This window comes from Misgurnus anguillicaudatus, chromosome 25, assembly GCF_027580225.2.
Source record: "Misgurnus anguillicaudatus chromosome 25, ASM2758022v2, whole genome shotgun sequence".
Taxonomy (NCBI): Eukaryota; Metazoa; Chordata; class Actinopteri; order Cypriniformes; family Cobitidae; genus Misgurnus; species Misgurnus anguillicaudatus.
Window position 1 is genome coordinate 21,751,521 of NC_073361.2, and position 22,733 is coordinate 21,774,253.

General features: G+C 41.1%; 1 protein-coding gene across 6 annotated transcripts in view; it reads right to left on the minus strand.

Moving 5' to 3' along the window:
• Window positions 1-22,733, minus strand: part of zfhx4 (zinc finger homeobox 4) — a 314,082-nt gene that overhangs the window by 53,281 nt on the left and 238,068 nt on the right. For 4 of the 6 annotated variants that reach the window (XM_055182909.2, XM_055182915.2, XM_055182907.2 and 1 more), the window contains 2 exons: window positions 4,007-6,606; window positions 2,584-3,086 (listed from right to left, as the gene is read on the minus strand). In XM_055182909.2, coding sequence (XP_055038884.2) covers window positions 2,584-3,086; window positions 4,007-6,560 — 3,057 coding nt within the window. In that variant the 5' untranslated portion in view covers window positions 6,561-6,606. Of the gene's footprint in view, window positions 1-2,583; window positions 3,087-4,006; window positions 6,607-21,344; window positions 21,472-22,265; window positions 22,609-22,733 lie in introns of those variants that run through there. The other 2 variants (XM_055182908.2, XM_055182914.2) reach the window with 2 other exon arrangements.

Genomic DNA, 22,733 nt, shown 5'->3' on the forward strand with positions numbered 1-22,733 from the left:
TGAGAGCCAGACCGAACCCCCTCAACCCCTTTGTGTTAAATGGACACTGATCTCTCTCCATCAAAATTCTGCACCATCACCTGTTCTGACGCTTCTTAAAGTGCCAATAAAAGTCAGAGGGGTGGGCATCCATTTAACTACTAATACTAATAATTGATTTTGCAAGAACTTTAGGGCAGTTCACATCTTATAAAATCCTACAAACTATAGCTTCTACTAAATAATATATATGTCTGTGTTTGGCCAGATCATTCACGTTCAAGCTTTAAAGAAAGATACGCAGTTGTCATTCCGCTGTAGGATTTACTACTATATAAACCAGAAAGATCAGCCGCATTTTAATCCTACACACTCCTGAAAAGCCACCTGCGATTCTGGCAACCCAGTATCACAAAATTACGTACCTATAGTCACGTAAATTTTTCTTTTCCATGACATTGTCACGTTTTTCCACCTTTTGTGTGAACATGTCACGTATTTCTGTTGACGTGGCAGTGTCACGTTTTTGTTACTACACTGTTTTGTCCTTCGATTTAGGATTAGATTTAAATAAAATGACATCCTTACCCAAACCCAACTCTAACCCTAATGTCAAGCGCCAATGGTTTAAAATCATAAAATATAACCTAATCATGAAAAAAGGTCAATACTTGTGACATCCTAAGTGACATCCTAACACAAACACCAAATCTAACCCTAAACCAAAGCGTCAATGGTTTTAAAATAGGACAGTTGAGTAACAAATACGTAAACAGAAATACGTAACATGTTCACGCAAAAAGGCTGAAAAACGTGTCAGTAAAGAATCACAAATTTACGTGACAATAGGTAAATAATTTGGTGATACAGGGTTGATTCTGGAGTGTACAGTAAAATAAAAAAAAATTTTCCTCAGTTTAGAAACACAATGTAACCTAAAAATTCGGGTAAACCTCAACTGAACACATCAGGTTGATTTACCAGCCAGATGTATACAATTGTCTCAATAATCAATAATCAGGCAGCGATCCATTCACAAGAGCACGTGATCAAACAAATGCGAAACTACTTCAAGACTTACTAAGATCATAGCTAAGCTAGTCCTTTCTCCACTTCTAATCTTCATCTAGTTGTCTTTCGATGTGATCCGAAATGCTCTTTGTTGCCATGGAGCCTTTTTTATTTGCTTAGAGAATTAGTCGAGCCCCCTGACCCCCCTAGCCCTTTTTAAACTGCTAAGGATTTTAAAACATTCCCATGGACTTTGTCTTTAATGCCAGGCCTCCAAATACCACATGCAATTCTTTTAGCCCTTCACTGGCCTCATGCTGACTTCACCCGTTGCTAGATTTGCTCTTTGTCGTTTAGTTACTTTTTCTGTATTTCACACACTTTGAATACATTAATACCAGAGCTGCTTAAAGATTTTATCCTTTAAAAGTAGAAGTAGTTTATATATTATTCTCGAAAAGCCCCTGTGAGCGTTTTGATTCCATTCTAATCTTATTCAGAAGTATTACAGTGTGAAACCCGGAGTAGCCGATCGTTCCTCTTAAAAAGCCTCTTGGAACGAGCGTTCTCTCATTTGGGTCTAAGTAATGAATTGTTTTTATTATTGCTATCATTATAGCACTGCCAATTTTGCATGCAGTCTAGCCATTGTCAGCTGCTAAATTCACTTTTCTAAATATATAACCGAGTCCGGCCTTACGAGCATACACAAGTCAAAAGTGACTAATGCTGGTCAATAGATCCTCATTAAGTTAATACAGTTTATCCAGAGGAGTCCACTAATGTGTCTGGGATGTGATGCTGGTCTATGATTTCAGGATGTTAGTATTATTGTTTCAGGCAATCACACCAGTCCAGTAAGTCAACACCCAAATGCACTTAAGAACAGGATGAGGCTACAGTGGCCTCTGTTCAACCCCCCTCCCCAACCCCAACCCTCTGGATCAGTTATCTGCCCCGGGCCCTGAAACAAAGCGGCAAAATATGACCCGCAAATCAAAACGAGAATGTCTGGAACATGACTTGTACGTGTTACGAATGCACTATGATGCAGGGTGATCTAAAACGATAACAAAATGTTCATTTTCTTGCACATGAACGCTCATACAGGGTCACGTGTTCAAAACTGTTGACGTGATGTTTGTTGTTGTTGTTCAAAGGGTGACGTGGCAGCTTTTCTCTGAGGTGAAGATTTAGTGAGGCGCTAGAACGGCAGCCAACTTCACCGTTAAAAATATTGATATTTCTGACACAAATTCAATTAAGGTTGATTTCTGAAAGGCATCATGTAAACAGGGCTGACTGGCTATAGAATCTTTACAGGAATGAGAGGGAGGGAAACTGGGAAAAGGGTGAGCATAGAGGGGTAAATCAAATTTACAGCTGCCCCTAATGACATCTGACATCATAAAAAAAAGGTGCGGGAAAACAAATGTTCTTTGCTCACGTCCTTTTGACCACAGTTACTGAATCAGCTGTCTGTCTAAATCTTCAAATATCATGCACATTACATAAAACAAACTAAATAAGGTGACAAAGAGAATATACACAAGTGGGACAGTAGGTCATGCCACAAAATAAAGCACTACTGACCTTGTAGACCTTCAGCACAGCTTCGTGCCTCTGGTTGGTCGCATGCAGTCTCAGTTTCTCCACACTGTTGCTGTAATAGTCGCAGGCATTGCATTTCAGGTGCACTGGGTTGCCGATGGCAATGCACTTGAGACGCCACTGGTTGGATTTGCCACCTTCCTTGATGTGGGCCACCAGTTGATACTTCTGCATGTGCTTGTCTGTCTTGCAGTGGAGCTGGAAATTGGCCTTGAGCTGTGTGTTGTAGTTGCACAGCTTGCACTGGTAGACATCTCCCATAACGGCCCTCCACTCCTCTTCCGGAAGGGATCTTTCCGCCGCCACGTGCCCGCTCAGGGCCTCCAGGCTGTCGGAGCTGAATTTGTTGCACACCGCACACTGGTAGAGTTTCAGCAGCGGGTCGTTGATGCAAGGTGACAGCTCCCCAGCAGAGAGAACGGACAGGTCATCACCCATTAGCTGACCACTCGCAAGACGCAGCTCTGCAGGCAGCTCATTATTTACTGCAGGGAGGGAGAGAGAGGGAGTGAGAAAGAGAGAGAAAGAGGTGGAGCAGGGAGTCAAAGGGGGGAGAAAAAAGTGAAAAGCGTTTTTTATTAAATGAAATTTAAAAAGAGCTGAAAGACTGGTGCAGGGCACCTATACAAAAGGATTTGATAAAATAAAGCCTCAGCGAGGAGTATGGCTTCTATAAAGCCTTAACTATAAAAAGCTATAATAGGATTGAATGGGGATCAATTACAATCATCCCTTTCAAGTTCTAAACTCCCTCATCAGATAGCTTTAATTACTCCTATCAGGCATTCCTGATTTTGTGCTCTTTTTCTTTAAAGATGCCAAAACCGATCGATATAAAAAGAGCCTGCTGCAATAGCAGACTAAAAAAATTACAATAATAAAAACAGATAATCTTACATTTAATTGCAATTTAGTTGTTTGATCTCTGCACTTTAAGAAGTGAACTAGATCATTTTCATATCCTGAACCACTTGGGAAAAAAATATTTGGTGCACTTTGTCAGACAGAAATTTGTTGCAGTATTTTTTGGCAAGCTTATGCATACAGTATGTGTCAGCCTATACTATAGAGAAAATACACAGTAGGAATGGCATCATGTTTCAAAAACAGTAGCAGAGAGGTCGTATCTGGTCTGACAGAATAAGTCACTGTTATAACACCAATGCAACCTGCTCCCTTCTCTATGTTTTTTTTTTCTGGGTAGAAAGTAGGATTAGGCTGACTTAAGAAAATTAAGAAAGCGATATTAAAAAAAATTCTCATGTGGCAGCTCATAATCATTTTTTTAATCAGAGGACAGCTCAAGAGCTGGATGTAATACTGGCAGGAGTAATAAGACAAAAGTGGGAGCAAGAGAGAACAAAAGAAAGTGACTGACAAGCATATCCATTGGAAAGCTACTCACCATGACCAGGAGTCAGAGCTGCAGCGGTGCTAGGGTCAAGCTGAAATGGGTTGATCATCATCTGTGGGTCTGTAGGGTTCTCTAGTTTCATCCCTGTCAGACCGATGTTCTGGGCCAGGTAGTACTGGTAGAGCTCTGCCTCGGCCGGCGCCAAGCCCAGATGCAGGTTGTGCTGGATCTGTTTCATATTCTGCTGAAGAAGCATCATGTTGTGCATGTGTTTCTCACTGGTCATATGAATCCGCAAGTTGCGTGCCACGTTGGTCTCATAGTCGCAGACCTCACATCGCCACGTGGGCTTCTGTTTGGGCTTGGAGGGTGATGGCGTGCCACATCCACTCAGGCTGGTATTTGAGACAGGAGCAGTGTGGTTGTAGATGGCTTCTGTTCCTCCATTTTGCAGCGTCTGCACATTGTTGAGGTGCTTGTCTGACTGCATGTGTATGCTAAGGTTGCCTTTGGTGGTTGTGGAGTAATTGCACACCTCGCAGCGAAATGGTTTGTATCCGCAGGTGTAGCTCTCACCCCGAGCTAGTCGTGGATGAGGCTGACCTGTGCGACAATAGACACAAGAGCCTCCAGACTCTGGGTGCTTCTCTTTCATGTGGGCATCCAGGGTCTGTTGGTACTTGTAGTGCCAGTTGCACTTGGGGCATTTCAGCGTCTTGCAGGAGTTTCGTGAGTGCATCATGGTCATGTGACCACCAAGTGAACGAGAGGAACCTAAGACAGTGTCGCATTTGGGGCATTCGATCCCACTTCCAGGAGAACCCTCTCCTGGGCCGGGGGTGCCAGGGGTGCTGGGCGTGGCAGCATGCTGGTACAGTGGGCCTGGGCTCTCATCATCTCTTCGCATTAGGTCAAGAGGAAGTGATGGCGGTGTGCCATCCCTGCCACCATTGGAGTCACAGCCATCTTTGCTGGCTCCACTATTAGAGTCATTGCTGTAGTCCAAGCAGGCAACAGCTTGCTTTGTCTTCTCTAGGTCATTGGCAACAGTCACAGAGGAAGTAGTACCCCTTTCAGTAAATTTTAGCACACTGGACGATAAAGGAGAAATGCTTTGGTTTAAGAGAGGGAAATCTTTGCTACTGGTACTATCTCCTAGTTCACCAACACCATCGTCATCAAGATCATTTGAATACATGTCATCATCATCCTCAGCATAAGTCACATCTCTGGGCTCGCTTTTGATGGGGAGCTCACCATTTGCATGCAAAGTGCTAAGGTCCTTCTGCCGTTCACAGTTGCTCTCCTGATCCCTACACCCAGCCCCAGGTGACGAGCGCTGGAGAGTCACAGAGCTAACAGGGGATTTAAGTGGCGAGGTGGCCATACCCCCGAGGTTCAGTTCAGCCTTTGGCATCTGGGCACTCCTGGGCGACTGGTCTGCAGAAGATGCCAAACTGGCACTTCCTTTCAAAAAGGCAAAACCAGCCTGCAGGGAATCACCATTATCCATGTGAAAGGTGTTCCACAGACTGCGCATGCCTGGATCAGGGCCCATGAAGTTTGCAGTAGAAAAGTGGGGTAACACAGAATTGTTCTTTTTTGGTTCCAGAAAGCTTATAAGAGGTTCTTTGTCTTTACCAATGCCCTGTATAATGGCAGAGACACATTTATTACTAAGGAGCTTCTGCTCCTGATCATTGAGGGTCATTCGATGATCATGCACAGCATGGGTTACAAATGACCTACTATAACCAAAAGACAACTTGCACAAGAAACACATCAGAATAGGTTTCCTTTTCCCATCACTAATGCAACCATCAAATTTAGACAAGTCCACATTGTTTGGAACATCTTTGGACACACATGAGTTTTTGGCTGCGCCATCAATAGTAAGATAGTCTTTATCACTCTTGTGTCGGAGATCGTAGACACGGAAACTGTGCAACACAGGACCATCTCCTGCTAATGCTGAGGTATTTGGGAAAGCCTGATCGGCCGTAAATGGTTTCCCGAGGGATGAAGCAATGTGAAAGGTATTGATCACTTGTGGATAAAAGGACATGGGGACTGTGGCAGACTGCTCAGTCTTGTCCCCAGCAGCAGTTTGGGGCTTTGAAAACAGTGCTGGGGAAAAGAGGCTTTTGACCTCTGACTGGGCATTCAGACCACCTTCTTTGGAGTCCTCAAGAATAAAAGCTGAGCCATCGGGCTGGTAAACTATCTCTCCTGTCAGGTTCTCGACATCGCTGTCCTCGAGGTCGCTGACCTCGCTTTCGTTCTCATCCTTCAGAAGAGGAAGGCGAGCGTTCGGGCAGTGGTGCTCCATGTATTTTTGTAAACTCGAGAAAGAAGTGGCACATTCGTTGCAGGGGATCTCTTTAGTAGTGGCGCCTACTGCATTCTCCACGCTGAATCCCAATGCAATCTCTCGATGACTCTCCTCCGTCCTCAGGTTGTCATCCGCAGGGCTGTTTTCCTTGTCAGTCTCCATCCCAAGGACTTTTTCTGGCACCTCATTATCAAGATGTGTCGTCTCACGTAGCTTTGATATCTGCTGTCCATTTTCCTGCCTTGAGAGAGAAGGGGAGTCACAGGTTTCCATGGTAATCGCTACATGGGGATCTCATTTCATCCAGCCTGTCAGGGACCTGTATGAATAAAAAACAAAAGAGAGCAAAGATGTATTAGAACGAGTATAATGATAGCGTATTTGATCGTCAGCTTATGCTGTCCTTGATTATACAGGGAGCATTCCTACATAGCAATTACACATGAATTAGCTCGAAAATGAGCAGCGGATATCTATACACATAAATACATCTTCATATAATAAGTCAGTATCACTATTAAATGCACACAACTGATTTCAACTGAAGAGAGGTTTATAAACGGGTATCACACAGAAAAAGAAAACTGTAAAAGATATTAACGTTTCTGTTAGCCCATTTTTTATAGGAACAATAAGCTAAGAAAAAAGGGGTGGCCCACCAAATTCAAATTATGACCATTTTGACAGAGAGAGACGGTATCCCTTTGATTCCCATGTTACTCAGTAAATCAGCTTACTCCAAATCTTCCCTAAGAGAGATCCCCAGCAGGTATCTAACAAGCCCTTATTAAGCAGACATCCAAATTCTGACCCACGCTTTGGCCTCTCTAACAATCACCCCAAACTCAAATTAATATTTAACACACCCGTTCCAGTCACCCCGGGAGGGCCATCTAGCAATTTCATTTTTTTTTCTTTTATCTTCTTTTGTTTTTCATTTTTTATCCTTGGCAGCTCACAAAAAGTCCTAGCACATAAAGCAAACCATTTGAAATACCATTGCGATGTTATCTATCCTGGACGGCTGCCCATCTCCTAACTGTCACTGCCTCAATCAGGGTCCTCCTGGCTTTCACAAATCATTCGCACACCTAGCTGATGAAAACCCTTCAATCATCTTTTTTTGCCATTTTGGGACCAAAGACAATTTATTCCCCAGGCTGGCAATGCAGATTCCAAAACCCGGCACACACACCTGAATGCTGGATTGCATCTATAATACCCATGGTCGGGGAGTGAGCCAGGACAGCATGCGGTAAGAAACTAGCCAGAAACCCAGCTGCTCCAAATTTTCAACATTACAGGGTGATAGCGGTGTGCAAAAGAGGTATATATTTGTAGTAAATGCCAACAATGATGGCTTGCAACTGCTGTGCTTTCAATTAAAATGAAACATACTCAAGACGGGGCTAGAATTTTAAAACGGCAGGCCTCGTCTGCTCCGCCAGGTTTTATTTTCTAATTATTCTCAAGAATACAGGAAATAAGATAATAGGTTATTGAACACGATGCAATTTGAAAAAGCAAATTTTTTGTCAAATATGAATGAGGTAGAAATATTACTCAAAATTAAACAAAAATTACGGCCGTGCCCGTATGGAGGCTGTGTGCAAATCGCTTTTTTGGTGAGACATCTCATTTAAAACAACCCTTTGGATAAATACATGGATATTATGGATATAACACAGAAAAGTTTGACTACTCAGATGGAGTGTAATCTCATTAGCTTCTGCAAACCAATGACGTATAGCAATAAAAATACAAAAATGCAAAAAAAATATCAGGTAAATCGAATTTAGTGATAATCAAGCGACTGGGGGTTATTCGCACACAACACTGCTGTGAAAATGAATTCTTGAGATTGCTCACAAATGCCCCAAGAGCAAGCATGCTTAGCAATTAGTACAAAATTAGCACCTATTAGAATTAGCCTCACACAATGCACAAAAAGAAAAAGGTGTGTGTACGAGTAGGAATTTGGCGGGGAGTCATTTATGCGAGCGGAGAAGAATGTGCTTCTCCAAAAACACACATTTGGCAGGGAAGTGAAGGCTAGATTACAATGTTCTTCTGTGATAATTTCTGCTTCTCCCGGTGTAAGATCACAAAGCACATCACAGAGCCAGCAGCTGTGCCTGCAGGGCCTGTGGGCGCTGGTTGAGTGTGCGAGCCGCACACAACATTCCAACGACATTAACACAAACCCACTGCACATCATAAAACAAGCAACATTCAAAACACACACATACACAACCGCTCGTATGTCTACCTGGTCAGCGTCGGTCTGCGATTTATTTCCGTTGCGATTCTGCCCTTAAAACAAACGTAACGTGAGCCAACACAATATATAAAATGTAATTGTATCAGCTTCCACATTACATAAACCTTCTTTAATATTGAGATTTTTGCACAAGTGTGTGAGAGTGTTTGTTTCTATGCTTGAGATTTGTAACGCACAACATTATTTAATTCAGTCCTGTACATAAAACGCAGTTTAAAATGAATTATGCATTTTTTTTGACACTTGAAGTGCTAAGAGAAACCTTCTTCAGAAGCATTTTTGGCTATGTATGTGAATCATTACATGGCTATAAATTATAAAGCAAGGCACAAAAGAGCTAAACAGCTCAGAGCTATGGTTGTTTTGATACGAGGCAAGTATCCAGGGATGCTGTGAGCACCTCCAGCTTTCATATTGATATTCCGAATCACATGTTGTTTCATTGACAATCAACAGCGAAGCCTGGCAACTTAAGTGTGCCCATCAATTTCTTCCTGAAGAACCACTGTTTACTACACAGCGTATTATCCTCAAGCGTTCAGGATGTCTATTGAACCCACGAATATTACTGTTTTACATTACCTTCCATCTTATCGAAATATCAGATCTATCAGAAATATCTTTTCAATCAGCAAAAGCCAAGACCATCGCAGTAGTTACTATGCTCTGGTAAATTAAATGCATAACTCCCGTTAAAAAGGGCTCTATGTTCTTTTGACTGCTTTTTTTCCCTGTTAACACCTTTTAAGCAATGTGCACCAGGAATTGTGCATTTTTTCGTGTAACTTACTTTTCCACTTTTATTCGTTTTAAAAAGCAAAGGTTACAAAAGAAATAAAAACTAAACAAATACTAAGCTTTTTCTGGAACCAAGGAGCAGTCTCTCAAAACAATGAGGACTGATCTTATTGCATGAAAATGGCTCCAGTTCCCATTAGAAGAAAAGACGGCAAACAGTGTTTCTACCTCTGTTTTTTAATTAAGACTGTCTCGGTTTCTCTCTCGGTGCTCTGTGGAGACGCTGCCTGTGAAGTGATTAAAAAGAATCTGATCTGATCAAGAGACAGGAATAATGGAGTAGGAACGCTAGAAGTGCTAAGTTCTTGGGAAAAGCGAGCCTCCCCCCCATCCTGATACAACCCAGCCTAGATTTTCACTCAACCTTTCTTGCCTAAACAGTATTTCAGGTTATCTTTTTTTTTCTGAGACGTAGACAAACGTTAAACGTTAGCGTGCACATGCGTGGAACTAAAATACAAGTGTGAAGAAAAAAGCCAGGAAAAATAGGTAAAACATCTCTGAATTATATCCGATTTAGGAAAGGTCACCCCAACCTCTGCCGGGGCTTTTCTCAACACCAAATCCTCTATCAAAATGTCATAGTGAGTTAGGGAAAGACAAAAGAGAGGCACAGCATGCAAACTGCACATATATCTAATCCTAACAAAGCCATGAATGGGCCTTCACAAGTCTAATTATACTTGTTTATTTGTTGCCATGCAGAAAGACCTGATGAAAAATCCATCAAAGCGGTATTATCCAAACATCAAGAGCTTCTCTGGACTCCAAAGACACCGGGAGGCTTAATTCTTTCTTGTTTAGGTCCAAAAAAGAGAGAATTGCAAAGGGGAGAGAGAAAAGCGGCGGAGAAAAAAAGCGGTTTTGCATGACCCTTTTTTCACAAAGGCTTTTCCTGACCCCGTTCATGCCCAGAGGTGTAACAGTAGAAGACGGAGATCTCCCCTGTGCCATAACCACATTTAAGGGCCTCATTTTCAATACGCAACATATCATTACTGTCGGGTGTGGCAAATCCACATCAGCGAAAAAGACATCTATTTAGCTGTGGAATCTTGTTGTACAAATTACCTTTCTGTGGCTTGCGTTTTATAAAGGAATTGCACAATTCAAAGTATTAATATACATTTTCATCATAAAAAAGCTTTAGTTAGTTACTAGACAGATTTTGTCTAACCCCCTTTATAATAAATGAAAAACAAAATGCTATGCCTCAGCCTTAGCCTGAGTTTACACGACTCCCTCTCCCATTTGAAAACTTTTAACAGAGGGGCCGGTATCAAAGGGAAACATAATCTACATAGCTAATGTCTTTTCCCAATTCAAAGCAGGGAAAGCTGCAATTTCTCTTCGCTGACAATCTGGAAACACTCTGGAGTTAATTACGCCTGATTCGAAATGAACCGCACAAACAAAGGCCAGTCTATGTCCAGACTATTATGCCGCATTAACCGGCTTCAAGCTTCCTGCGGATAGTTCGGAGGCTCTTCCATTTCCCTCCCCTGCCGTCCCAGCACGGAGAGAAATGCCTGCACACCCGGGAATAATGAAAAGCCCGGTAAAAAAGAATGTGTGACGACCTCTTCTGACACAGTGCAAACTTTCAGTCCAGAACACCAAAAAGGGGAGAAGGTAATTAAGTTTGAAAGAAAAGGTCTTGGCAACAAACAATGAGACTGTGTCTCTAGAGAAGGACGGGGGTGGGATGGGGGGGCAAAAAAATCATTAACATTCTTTTTAAACTGTGAAACAAAAAAGGAGGGGGAAAGGGGAATATATGCTGGCAGGTTCCTCACTAGTCTTCCTCTTTAGCCTTTTTTTCACCCCACATCTGGTTTCACATCTCTCTCTGGTGCCCGTGTCCACGTGACGCTATATCATCTCTTAAACTCCACCTCGCACTTGCGTTTGATCTGCACCCAATGGGCAGCTCTGCAAACTTATCTTCACCAGTTAACTGCATTTACTCACTGCCCACTAGGGCTGTGTATCGCCATCAATTTCCCGATACGATACGTATCCCGATACAAGGGACCCGATACGATGCGCATCACGATACAAGACTATTTTGAATTACATTTTTGTTCAGAATTTAGTAACATTATTATTATTATAATTATCTGTTTATTGTACATTGAACAAGCAGTGTTGTAACAGTTGTGTTTTTGCCATTTATTTGTTAGCCTTTGGGGTAACTCATAGAAATACTTATGTTTTTTTAAAAAGCAGTTTTACTGATAGTGTCTTAGCCTACTCTGGGCATTTGTCTCTCATTTAAGTATTATATATCTATGAATATATCTATAAACATGCAGTCCGAGTTAATACTATTTAATAGAAATCAGATTATTAATGTGACAGAGAGAGAGAGAGAACGTGAGCGCAAGTTATGCAGACACGTGCGCCAGCGAGCCGAGACACACGCGCAAAATGAAAGTATACCCCGCTATCTTTTACTCTACGTACTCCGCGGGACACATGCGTCCTTTCCATATGGATCACATATCAACAGCGATTCGTCACGTTACTTTCAAAAGTGCATTCGAATCGATACGGAAGGTGCTGTATCGATGCGCGTATCGTCAGGCGTCCATGACGATGTATCATCGTATCGATATTTTGAACACAGCACTACTGCCCACACCTGCCTGACGTCAGCCATCTTTGTACAAATAACCATATTATACTTTTCATTAACACTGGGTAGATCTTACAGCCTATTACATAAAGCACACTAATGTTTTCACACTCACATACAAACAAACAAACAAAAACATGTGCAGATATTAACTAAGATTAGGAGTAAACATAGATGTGCAGAAACAAAGCAAAGCAGCACATTTCTCTCCAAAGAGGCATTGGCTAAAATTAGCCTTGTTTTCTCTGATTCACTGGCTTGACGTGAATTCATCTCGTGATCTTTCTGCTGTCCACACAAACATGAGTGATGAATATGTTTGCATTCAGTAGGGGGAAAAGTTCGGCGTTTTTTTCCTTTGTATGTGTGCATCTGTGCCTTTTCCGTTCTCGACAAGAAAAGAAGAGAATCTAATTGTAGCTTTGCCAGCCCGTGTTCAGTAATCGCCCTCTTTGTCTAGTTTTTGCAGAGCAGGATTAGAGTTAAAATGATGACTGACTAATCCCTTGATTTCCCTGTGCTAAATAAATATTAATCTACTGGTCAAACATGTTCTTGTGCGGTACAATACATGCAATATGAAAGCGCTTACCAGTTACATAAATCGCAGTTTTACGCACATCTGTTCGAAACCAAACCCTCACTGACCCGACAATACAAAAATAGCTATAGATGAAGGAGTATAAAATAATATTAGACATGCTTTGTTTGTTTATGTTTTTAAATGCTGTGTTAAGAATGCACCCTATATGACCAATCTGTACATGATGCTACAGCTAGCTGGAGAACAGTTCAAACACAGGAGGTCAGTAACACATATTTCACTACCGAAGAGCAAGCAAAAATTAAACACACATGCATGCATGAGAGGGGGGTAAATTCACTCTTTAACAGCCCTTCTAAAAATACACCCCTCCGTTAAGCCTGTCAGACAGGTGCTGTATTTCTAAGGTCTTCCTTTGTTAACTAACTTTAACCTGATGAATGTTTTGACACTTGAGTGTACAGGCCAGGAGCTGTAAACAGACGACATTTCTAACAAGAGCCTATTTTTCCTTCGCAGATTTTGACCTTTCCGCGCTGTCATTTTCCCAGAGAAACAATAAAAGTTTAAAGTTCAAGCCGCTTGGTAAAGACGCCGCATCCAGCTTCCAGGTCCTGTAATTATCTAGTATTATAAACATAATCACAGGCCAGGTATCCCTGCATGCATTCCTGCGCCGTTAGCTATGTGCTAACCCAAGCATTCTTCACACAGGAATTTAACAAAACATGTCAAACAATCTATTAAATCATGAATTACTGCTAACTAAGATCTGCCATGCGGGACGAATGACTTTATAAGGCAGTGCAAGAGAGATCCTGCTCCAGATATCCCTAATTTCTGGAGCCAGAGAATTACTAATTAACTTAAGCTTTGGGCCCATATTTAATTAGAGAGCTCTCCAAATGAACTTTAGACTAAAGGCATTTGCTTTTTTAAACAAACTCTGTTCTGACAGCTGTTGCGAGTTTACCCTTCTACTGCCACACAAAAAAAAACATTTGTTTTCAGTGCCATGGTGGGGTCATTATATATATATTTAAAAAAAAGAAGGAACCGAAGTATTTTGTTCGAAAAAGTGTACACTTTAATTGGATTTCACTCCAAACAAACAACTGTCAGATGTAATTAGAGTGAGTCGAAATTAGGGCCACAATATTTCATTATCAAATAAACAGAATGTCACGCAAACTACCGATTCAATTTTCAAAGTTAATTTCGACGAATCTGGCAGTCAAGTTGCTCCGGCTGCTTCCTACAATTACCAAACAAAATGACGCACATACTAAAATGATTAATCCTTTTCGAACTCATTAAAAAAAGTCATTAATTTAATACTACGGTATGAGGGAGCCAAAAATGCTTTCTTTCTTAGATGAAAAGGGCAAGAGACCGAGAAGTATCCGTGAGCGGCGCTAATGAAGAGAAACATTAAAAGAGTCTGTGGTTATTGCCACTTGTGCCATTTGAAAGCCTATATGGGCCGGTTTGGCCCGGTTGTAACATTATCGGCGGTAGGCCACATTGTGTTATGCTTTTCAGATCGCTAAGGCCTCAACGAGACACTGGGGGTATTTTAAGGTCAATGACAACCTAGAAGAGAAAACAAGCCTCGGATCAGCATAACCGCCAACTAATTAAAGCAAAGAAAACACATTATACCTACAGCTCTGAATGGTAATAGTCAGGGGAAAGAATGATTTGTTTTGCTATCAAATGCCATGCAGTAATAAGCATAGAGCTGTGGTAAGGGAGTGTTTTGAAATGCAAAGCCCAGATGCAAGCGCATGAAATGGCACATATACATTAGTTTCAACAAACCTCACAGAGTCTGGCATTAAATGGAAAATAATCTTTTCTTTTTCAAAAATTCTTTCAGCTTCTCTCCCCCCATCGTTCGTCAGATTTAACAGCTCTTCGGTCCCGTTTGTATGCATCACTTGATCTTTGCAAAGGGCTCTGATTTGATTTTATACGCAATACCCCAAAGGACCTCAATTTTCCTTAATGGTTTTTTCATACTCTCTCCATAGGTCTTTTTTATTACACCTTCCATACTTTCTTTGATTGTCCATAACTTAAATTGTTAAGGGTACTGCAAGATGGCCAGCCTATTGTCTCCGTTAAACTAAAAGAAATTTTCAAAACGAGGACGTGGTGAGGCAGAAAATTGTTGTTTCTTCAAAAGCCCAAAATACCCCAAGATATCTGACGAGATGGATACGAACGAACCATAGTTATCTCGTGCCCTGTCCACTGTTATTTTCTCAGTTCGATGTGATACTTTGTTCTTTTCATTTCGTGCCCGGCGTTACCCACACATTTAATCTCGTCCCTCTACTGTTACATGCCATTAAAACCAAAACGAACACGGACCAATTTAAGACCTCAAGCACCCACACAAAACCCTCAGTCTTCAATCCCTGCTGCTCATCTGCCCTGTTGGAAAGTCTAACCCCCCTTTAAAGCAAATAATTAAAGATGATTCCAATGCAGATGCCAGACCAAAGCAAGACAGGATATGAGAAGACTAGTATTAACCAAATACTTCTCTGGGGACTGTGCTCAACCTCTAGACTAACACAAACAGTGGGCCAGTGTCATGTCTGGAAAACGGCTATTTTCTTCAAACACACACACACATAGACAGACACAGGTGAAATAGCCATGTTAATATAATCATCGCAGGGCCAGATGAACTAAGCTGCATGAATATTCATGAGGGCAAGCTCTAATTTATCTGTTTACATAAGGCACTGCCGGTCATACATATTCAATTATGGTCTCATCCCTCTCTTGACAACTAATAATGGGCTTGTTATCCAACTAAGATTGGCAGCGATGGTGTGCACTATTTTTCTGAATGTACATTTGTCTGAATGGAATGTCAGTAAGAGTTTTAACTGGATCATATGGGGAAAGAAGCTGGAGGATTGTGATTGTCTGCTCTGAAGAGGACATATAAAATGTGGATAGTAACATCTACGACGTACGCGAAACTACGCTCCAGTGTTTACAAGTGTGGAGAAAGAGGACCGTTCCGACGTTGTTGTATGTCGAATGATATTAATTAATGTTTTTGTGTTCGTTTATTGTTTTTATATATGTAACACATGACCTTTCCACGGCATTACGCAATTACGTAATCTCCAGGACTGGAGATAGACGAGATGTGGTTTAAAAGTGAATATTTTTTATTTTTCTTGTCAAAAATTACAATCGTTTCGCTAGATAAGACCCTTATGCCTCGTTTGAGATTGTTTAGAGTCTTTTAAACTCTGTTAAAACTGCATTAAAAATGTTACGTGTTGGGGTCCATTAAAATGAGAAAAATCCTATAATGTTTTCCTTAAAAAACATTTCCTCTCGACTGAACAAAGAAAGACATCAACATTTTGGATGACATGGTGGTGAGTAAATTATCTGGATTTTTTTTAAGAAAATGGACTAATCCTTTAACAATTCTATTGTATGTAAACAAACATATCATTATCATATAGCAAGGACCTCACAACCTTAAAAGCACAGTCAGGTACACAAAACCAAGTTTCTCTTCCGTTGTCTTCTTTGTCAAAACTCGCCCGAGATGCACGCTCACTCAGTAGCGGGTATTCGATTCTGCCAAATCACACGAACGCAGCCGCATTAATGTAAACAAAGTTCTGCTCTTCTCCGACCTGAACTGATGTTTAAATAAAAGCTTAGTGATGCTCTGAATTTCGTACAAAAATATACACTCTATTTTGTTGATACATAAAGTTTTTTTCCAATGAGATGCATAAATGTTGCTTCAGCTCATTTTCTTTTTTCCTCTTTTAATATCCTGTCAAGAGGGAGTCACGAAAAAACCAAAGAAGGCCTGAGAATACGAAAGGGAAAAATCCCCTTCTCCGATGAGACGCAAGCTGACATTAAAAGTAATGTGATCCTGACTGGCAGAGCACCAAGAGCAACACAAACATTTAGATAACTGCGTTCAAAAATGAAAGTTCTCAATGAGGACAAAAATTACATTTCCTCACGATAACAAGTCCTTTCCATAACAAGTCGTACATTTGTTTGAAATGGCCATGTCCTCATCAGTCACATCGGGAGAATTGTGTGTAACTCGGCTCTTTAGGAGGGAAAAGATGTTTTTGAGTGCATCCGTGCGGCAGAGTAAAGAAAAAGCACATCTCAAAGACCGGTGGGGGTGGAAGAGGGTTTGGGGGTGTGCAAGGGACAATCCACTGCATACAAGTTTCACTTGGCAACAGGGCCCACATCAACATCTGGTGGAGCTTGTCAGAACACGCCTGATTCAACCAGACACTAAACCATGACTTGTCTAACTCTGAGCCCTGTTTGAAATGCACAGACGAGACGCGTCATCCGCTGCATATCTTTTTTCTTTAGCGACAGGGTTAAACAGAGTGACATTGCCACATTTCACAATTGACTCGATGCTACACTTCCTTTTCAGCCCTGGAATGGTTCGGAAAAAAAGACAGAAAAGAAGAAGAATCGTTTTGTTCCTGTGAGCACTTACACCAACTACTTATCCTTTTCCTTAAACATTTGCATTTGAAAGGATCTCTACAGTCTATAAAAAGGTCAGTGTAAGATGATCAAGGCCGTGTGGTATGCAACAAAACAAGAGAAAATATCTATCGCGACAGCTTGTGTTCATTTAACAGATCAGATCCGTGGATGTGTTACTGTCGCTCAGATCACAGATGCATGCCGTGCTCACGTCACACCGACAACCCATCGATACAAAAACTACTGATCGTTCTCCAAAACACCTCATTTATAATATATGAACCCTGTATTAAGTGTATTACTATTTAAAAACATGTATTACATACATATAACTATAGTGTTTTCAAATCTGTTTAGAGTAGGGACAAAATTAATAAATCAAGTGAACTTATATTTCTAGCATTCACAATCAAATCATTTCCTGTTTAAATTGAAGATATGGAAAAAAGCAAAAAAAAAAAAATCCCATCTCTGCCGAATCCACTCCCCCAGCTTTTCTATTGTGCTTGAATGCTACTGAATAAAGCATAGGGGCTGCTATTTACCAGTTGAGAGAGAGAGAGAGACCATTATCATACATATTACTTCACATGATGACAAAATCTGCAGGCATCTCGGGAGGCTTCAGGAATATGAAGCCTGCGCCTGTTGTCTCAAGTCCTCGACAAACATCTTTGGGGACAACCGAGGCCTAGAATTAAAGGAGGAGAAGGCACCGTTTCCATCTCGCTTTCATCAAAGTCACTCAGTCAAGCATTCAGTGTCCCATTCAAAGGCGCTGTGCATTATGCAAAAAAATGCTAATCCTTTTCCGATGCTTTTTACACTTGTACAAACCCTGCATTCCCTTTCCTGAAAAGCAATTATATCAGTTTACATTTCTGTCAAAAAACCGGATTACTGGAGAACTAGCACTGGAGCAGGCGTCCCCTTCTATAGCTGTAGGAAACTAGAGATTATACGAGACAGTATTTTTTCCTTCTCTGCTCTACTCTGAAAAAAAGTGAAGAGGCCTTAAGAATGTGATTTAATTAGCTAAAGGGAAAAGAATAGATCTTTAGTTGCTGTGGAAACTCTTTTCTGACCTGACCTTCTCTCCCGAACAGAAAAAGCCTCAGTCCAGTCTATTAATCAGAAACAAATTATGAAAGAATGTTGTCGTCGGCCGAAATAATGCTGCCCATTCTGCGGTGAGATCAGCAACAGCCGTCGCTCTTGTATTCATCGCCTTTCCGCATGTTTGACAGCCCAACATAACGAACTACATCAGGAAGACCCTGGATTTGCATATGCAAATTCCCACATGAGGGAAACGTGTCTAAACAAGTGTGATTGTGTGGCAGATTAAGCAGGCTGGCATGCTGTTTCTGTTTTGGGGGGCCACCACCACAGTCGATGCCATTAGTCAGCACAATTAACCCCATCTCCATGGATACTAATGAAATTTTGCCGTGGTACGACTTAAATTAGATAGCTGGTTATGCGTTTTCACCGTCCGACTCGAAATCCATTATTTGCCCTGGGAACAATGAGCCGTTTGTGCTCAGCTGATCTCCACCAGCTGAACAAACCTCTGTGTTAACAATTTGCATATGTTAATAAAATTAAGTCCTAATTACATGAAACATGTACATATTTAAATGCACTTTCCCTAGGCGCAATGGAGCTTGAACCCCATCCAAGTGTTTAACCCTTCAGAAAGCCTCTAAGCAGGGGAGGCTCTTGCTGTCTCAGAAATGCCTTGGGGCTGACACAAAAAGGCCCCCCTTAATACATTAAGCCAGCTCCTGACTTCTCAGCTTTCCACCCACTGCTCTGCGGACCAGGGCAAGTACTGCATCCTCTGTACCAAATTCAATTGGGACAACAACAAAAGCCCTATAGTTCCTCCAACAACAATCTGACAATTTTCTCAATGCTATCTACGGCAATCGTGAGGAGTGCACACAGGCACGGGACGTTATTAAACTGTTAAAACAGAGTACATGATAATCTGCTTTGCAACATGCTAGCAAGCAGTGTTGACCTTTTACTAAGCTAAAATAATTCATTCTTGCTTGAAATTCAAAGAATACAGCACACTTGATAACAAAAAATTATAACAAAAAAATTTACAATATAACACACAAACGCCATTCAGCTTTTGAAATTTTAATAGACAGGGAATCTTAAAGGAAATCATACAGTCGAAGCCAGATTAAAAAGGCCTTTGTCCTCCACCATGTACATTTTTTTCTTCCGTGCCGGTGAAATTAAATTGGTCTGTTCAAAGGTTTAAGAAGAGACCAAATGGAAAAAAATTCTATCACATATGAAATTCACGCCGCCCTGTGAAGCACAGCCCAGATGGTGCAAGATAAAAAACAAACACCTAATGATAGGCAGCAAAAAGCTCGGAGGACTATAATAATGTCAGTAAAAAAAAAAGAAACGAAAAACCTTTTCTGCTGTCTTTCAGTATTGCTGACCAAAAATGAATTTCCATGACTCTAACGTAATAACAAGCCGTGCTCGCGTAGATTGAAGCTCTTGGTGCTCTAAATGGTTCATATCGCCACATTCGAAAATAGAAACTGTATTTCTCTGTCTGCTCCGAACAAGGCCTTTAAAGAAAAAAAAAATGTTCTATTGCAGTCTTCTGGGAAAAACTAATACTGTACCAGCAGCTGATAGTTGTCTTTTGATTTCTAATGATGGATGCTGTCAAAATATATGCATATATTATGTGTGTGTGTACACGCCTGTCTGTCTATGTATGCGTGTATGCAAACATCGACTTGCCAATGTGTGTGTGGCGTGTGTATTTGGATTGGGCTTCTCTTTTACAACTATCAATACTGGGATAACCACGAATTAGCATTCAACCGAACACGCACTCATCTCTCAGCCTTTTAGCCAAATTGGGTGTCTTAATGTCACAAAGCAGTGGCAGTCAACCCCTGCACGTTGCCATAGGATTTGCAGTGGTGAACAGCAAAACGCAGTGATAGGCTTGTAGCTAGCCACTCCGCAGAGGCGGATTTTAAATCATCCACCCTCTTCTATTAGACTTGAGACTTATTGAGGTAGAAACCATAAAAAATGAAGAAGGGAAATTTAATCCCTGAAATATTGATTTGCACATTAATATCATATAGGCAGTGGGCAATTTGGCTTCATGGAAATGACACATTGTCGACCCTTGGAGAAGCCTCAGCCAATCTTACTGCAGATCATGTCTGAGTCTCAAGAGTTATTAAGGGCTTTTCTTGTTGATATTCCGAATTGCCTAGAATCAATCTGTACACTGTGCGAAATTATATGGCTACAAACAGGAAAAACTGTTGAAAAACACCCTAATATTAAATCAGAGCATAACAAGTACACCAACATGCTTTTGTTGGGTTTTCATAAAAAATTTTATTTACATTAACACTTCTAATTAAACACACCATCCAGATACAACGGAAAGCACTGAAACGCATTTTAATCTTGTTTCTAAAAAGCCTTTGCATCTCTAAATGACTGTAGCCTTTTTCTTAAAAATAAGATTATTGCAGCTAAAGTGCAGCACACAATTATAAAATGAAAGACACAGAGATTTATTCTTTAATAGAAATTAATTTAATTTATGGGTAAAAATAATAATACGATAAATAAATAAAAATTATAAATAAAATTATAAAAACAAAATATCTACAAAAAATATTGTAATCCAAGAAAAAAGATGTTCAGATGTCCGGTGCAATTCCAAATCCAGGTATCCACAAAGGATCGCATTAGCCTACTACAAAAAGCGAACAAATCCACATTGTCTAACGAAGAAAAACAAAAGCCGCTTATTTTAATACACAAGCAAGGAAATATAATGCCAACAGTACAAAGTAACCCCAAAAATAACTTTAAATCCTACAAATATAGAGATCCAGGCAGTGAAAATCTGTTCGGTTTTGTTGAAACAGAGAGCAGAAAGCGCATAGTGCGATAGACGCCGCGGCTCTGCGCTCTGCCTCCCCACCGCCTGTGTTTTTTCTGTGCTCTCAATGCAAGCGATCGATGCCCCTGTCACTGTCGCGTCCCAATCGGAGCCAACACTGTCTCACACTCACCATCAACCCAAAAGCCAAGCGCCCAACACACATACCACGGTCTTCAATGCCCATGTTTACGTTTCCCAAAATAATACGAAAACTCCGAACTTTAGGAATCCTACCGACATCCGATCTTAGCCTACAATATGAACTCGGGGACAATTCACTCTGGAAATTATTAAGGAAATAAAAGAAGAAAACTTACGGGCAAGACCGAAGACAGGAGTAGTTTAAACGTGGGACGTTGTTTATTGAAAATATGAATCGTCTCGTTCTTTTTTATTCCGTTTTCACGACTGGCTGGCACAGCCACGACGGAGTCCGGGATATGGCAGAAACAAGGACCCTCGGCTGCTGTTAGTGCTCGGTCCTTCCTATCGTTACCATCATCCGAGCCGCAGCGTGGAGTCTTTTAAACGTTGCAGGTAACCGCAAAATATGTGAAGAAGCGTGTTTTGGTTATATTAGGTGAACTGTGCATCGTCTTGATCGTATCTTTAAACATTACTGGAACACGCGCCGGTCCGCGAGGTTCTCTCTACGGTAGCCGACGTACAAAATGTAGCCTTCGCGTTACTTAGTAGCATATTACAGGACGTATTTGCCTCAAATGACAGGTTATCGATGTTATTATAAAATGCATGACTTCTCTTGTTTTGTGTATAAAGCACAGTGTTTGTTAAAATGTCAGAACCCCCTGCTGTTTAGCGTTTGCTGTGATGAGGCGAGTGTAACTCCGGAGGCGAGCACAACTGACGCGAGAACAACAGTCTGCCCACTTTCCTCAGTATCAGCAAATATCATTATTAAACAGCATTTAAAGTCTAAGTTTGGCAGATTTTCTTTAAAAATGAAGCGAGATTTGAAGTTGAAAACGATTTGAAATTGATACTGTATGATAACGCAGCCTACGTCGCCTGACAGCTCGCGGCTCTTCAGCAAAGCGACTGTTTTAAAAAACTGAGGAAAATATTTACACTGACATTTGTCGAAAATATATCACACAACGCAGAAATCCGAGAGCGAAATATCGCAGATTCGGCAGGACTAGTCGTGAAAGAAAATCAATACTCGACCTAAATTTAACACCAACTACTCAATAAAAGTTGGAGAAAAAAAAACTTACTTTCTTCCCCCGCAGTTCCCTCCGCTTCTTCTCTTGATATTTACGTTTCTGAAGAAAATCACATCCAATGATAGCGAAAGTAGGTAACAAAAAAGAAAAAATATAACAATAATCCTCCAACTTTATTGGAAAAAACGTAAATACTATAGTGGAATAGAGAATAAGTCGATCCTTTGGGTCCGGTTGTGTAAAAGATGTGTCGACGACTGCCTAGCAGTTTCGGTTGTGGAGGGGTAAGGGAAAGGAGGAAAGGAAATGAAAATCCGATATGTCTTTATTCTGCTAATTATTATCGTTTTAGCCCTGTTTAAAAAAATGGCTGATTAAGTTGAGTGCGCATGTCTTTGTGTGTCTATTCTCGATATGCACTCTGGGAATGAGAGAGAGAGAGGGGGAGTGAGCGCGCGAGGGAGGGAGCGAGAGCGAGCGCGAGGCAGAAAGAGAGAGACGTAATTAGTTAGGTGATCA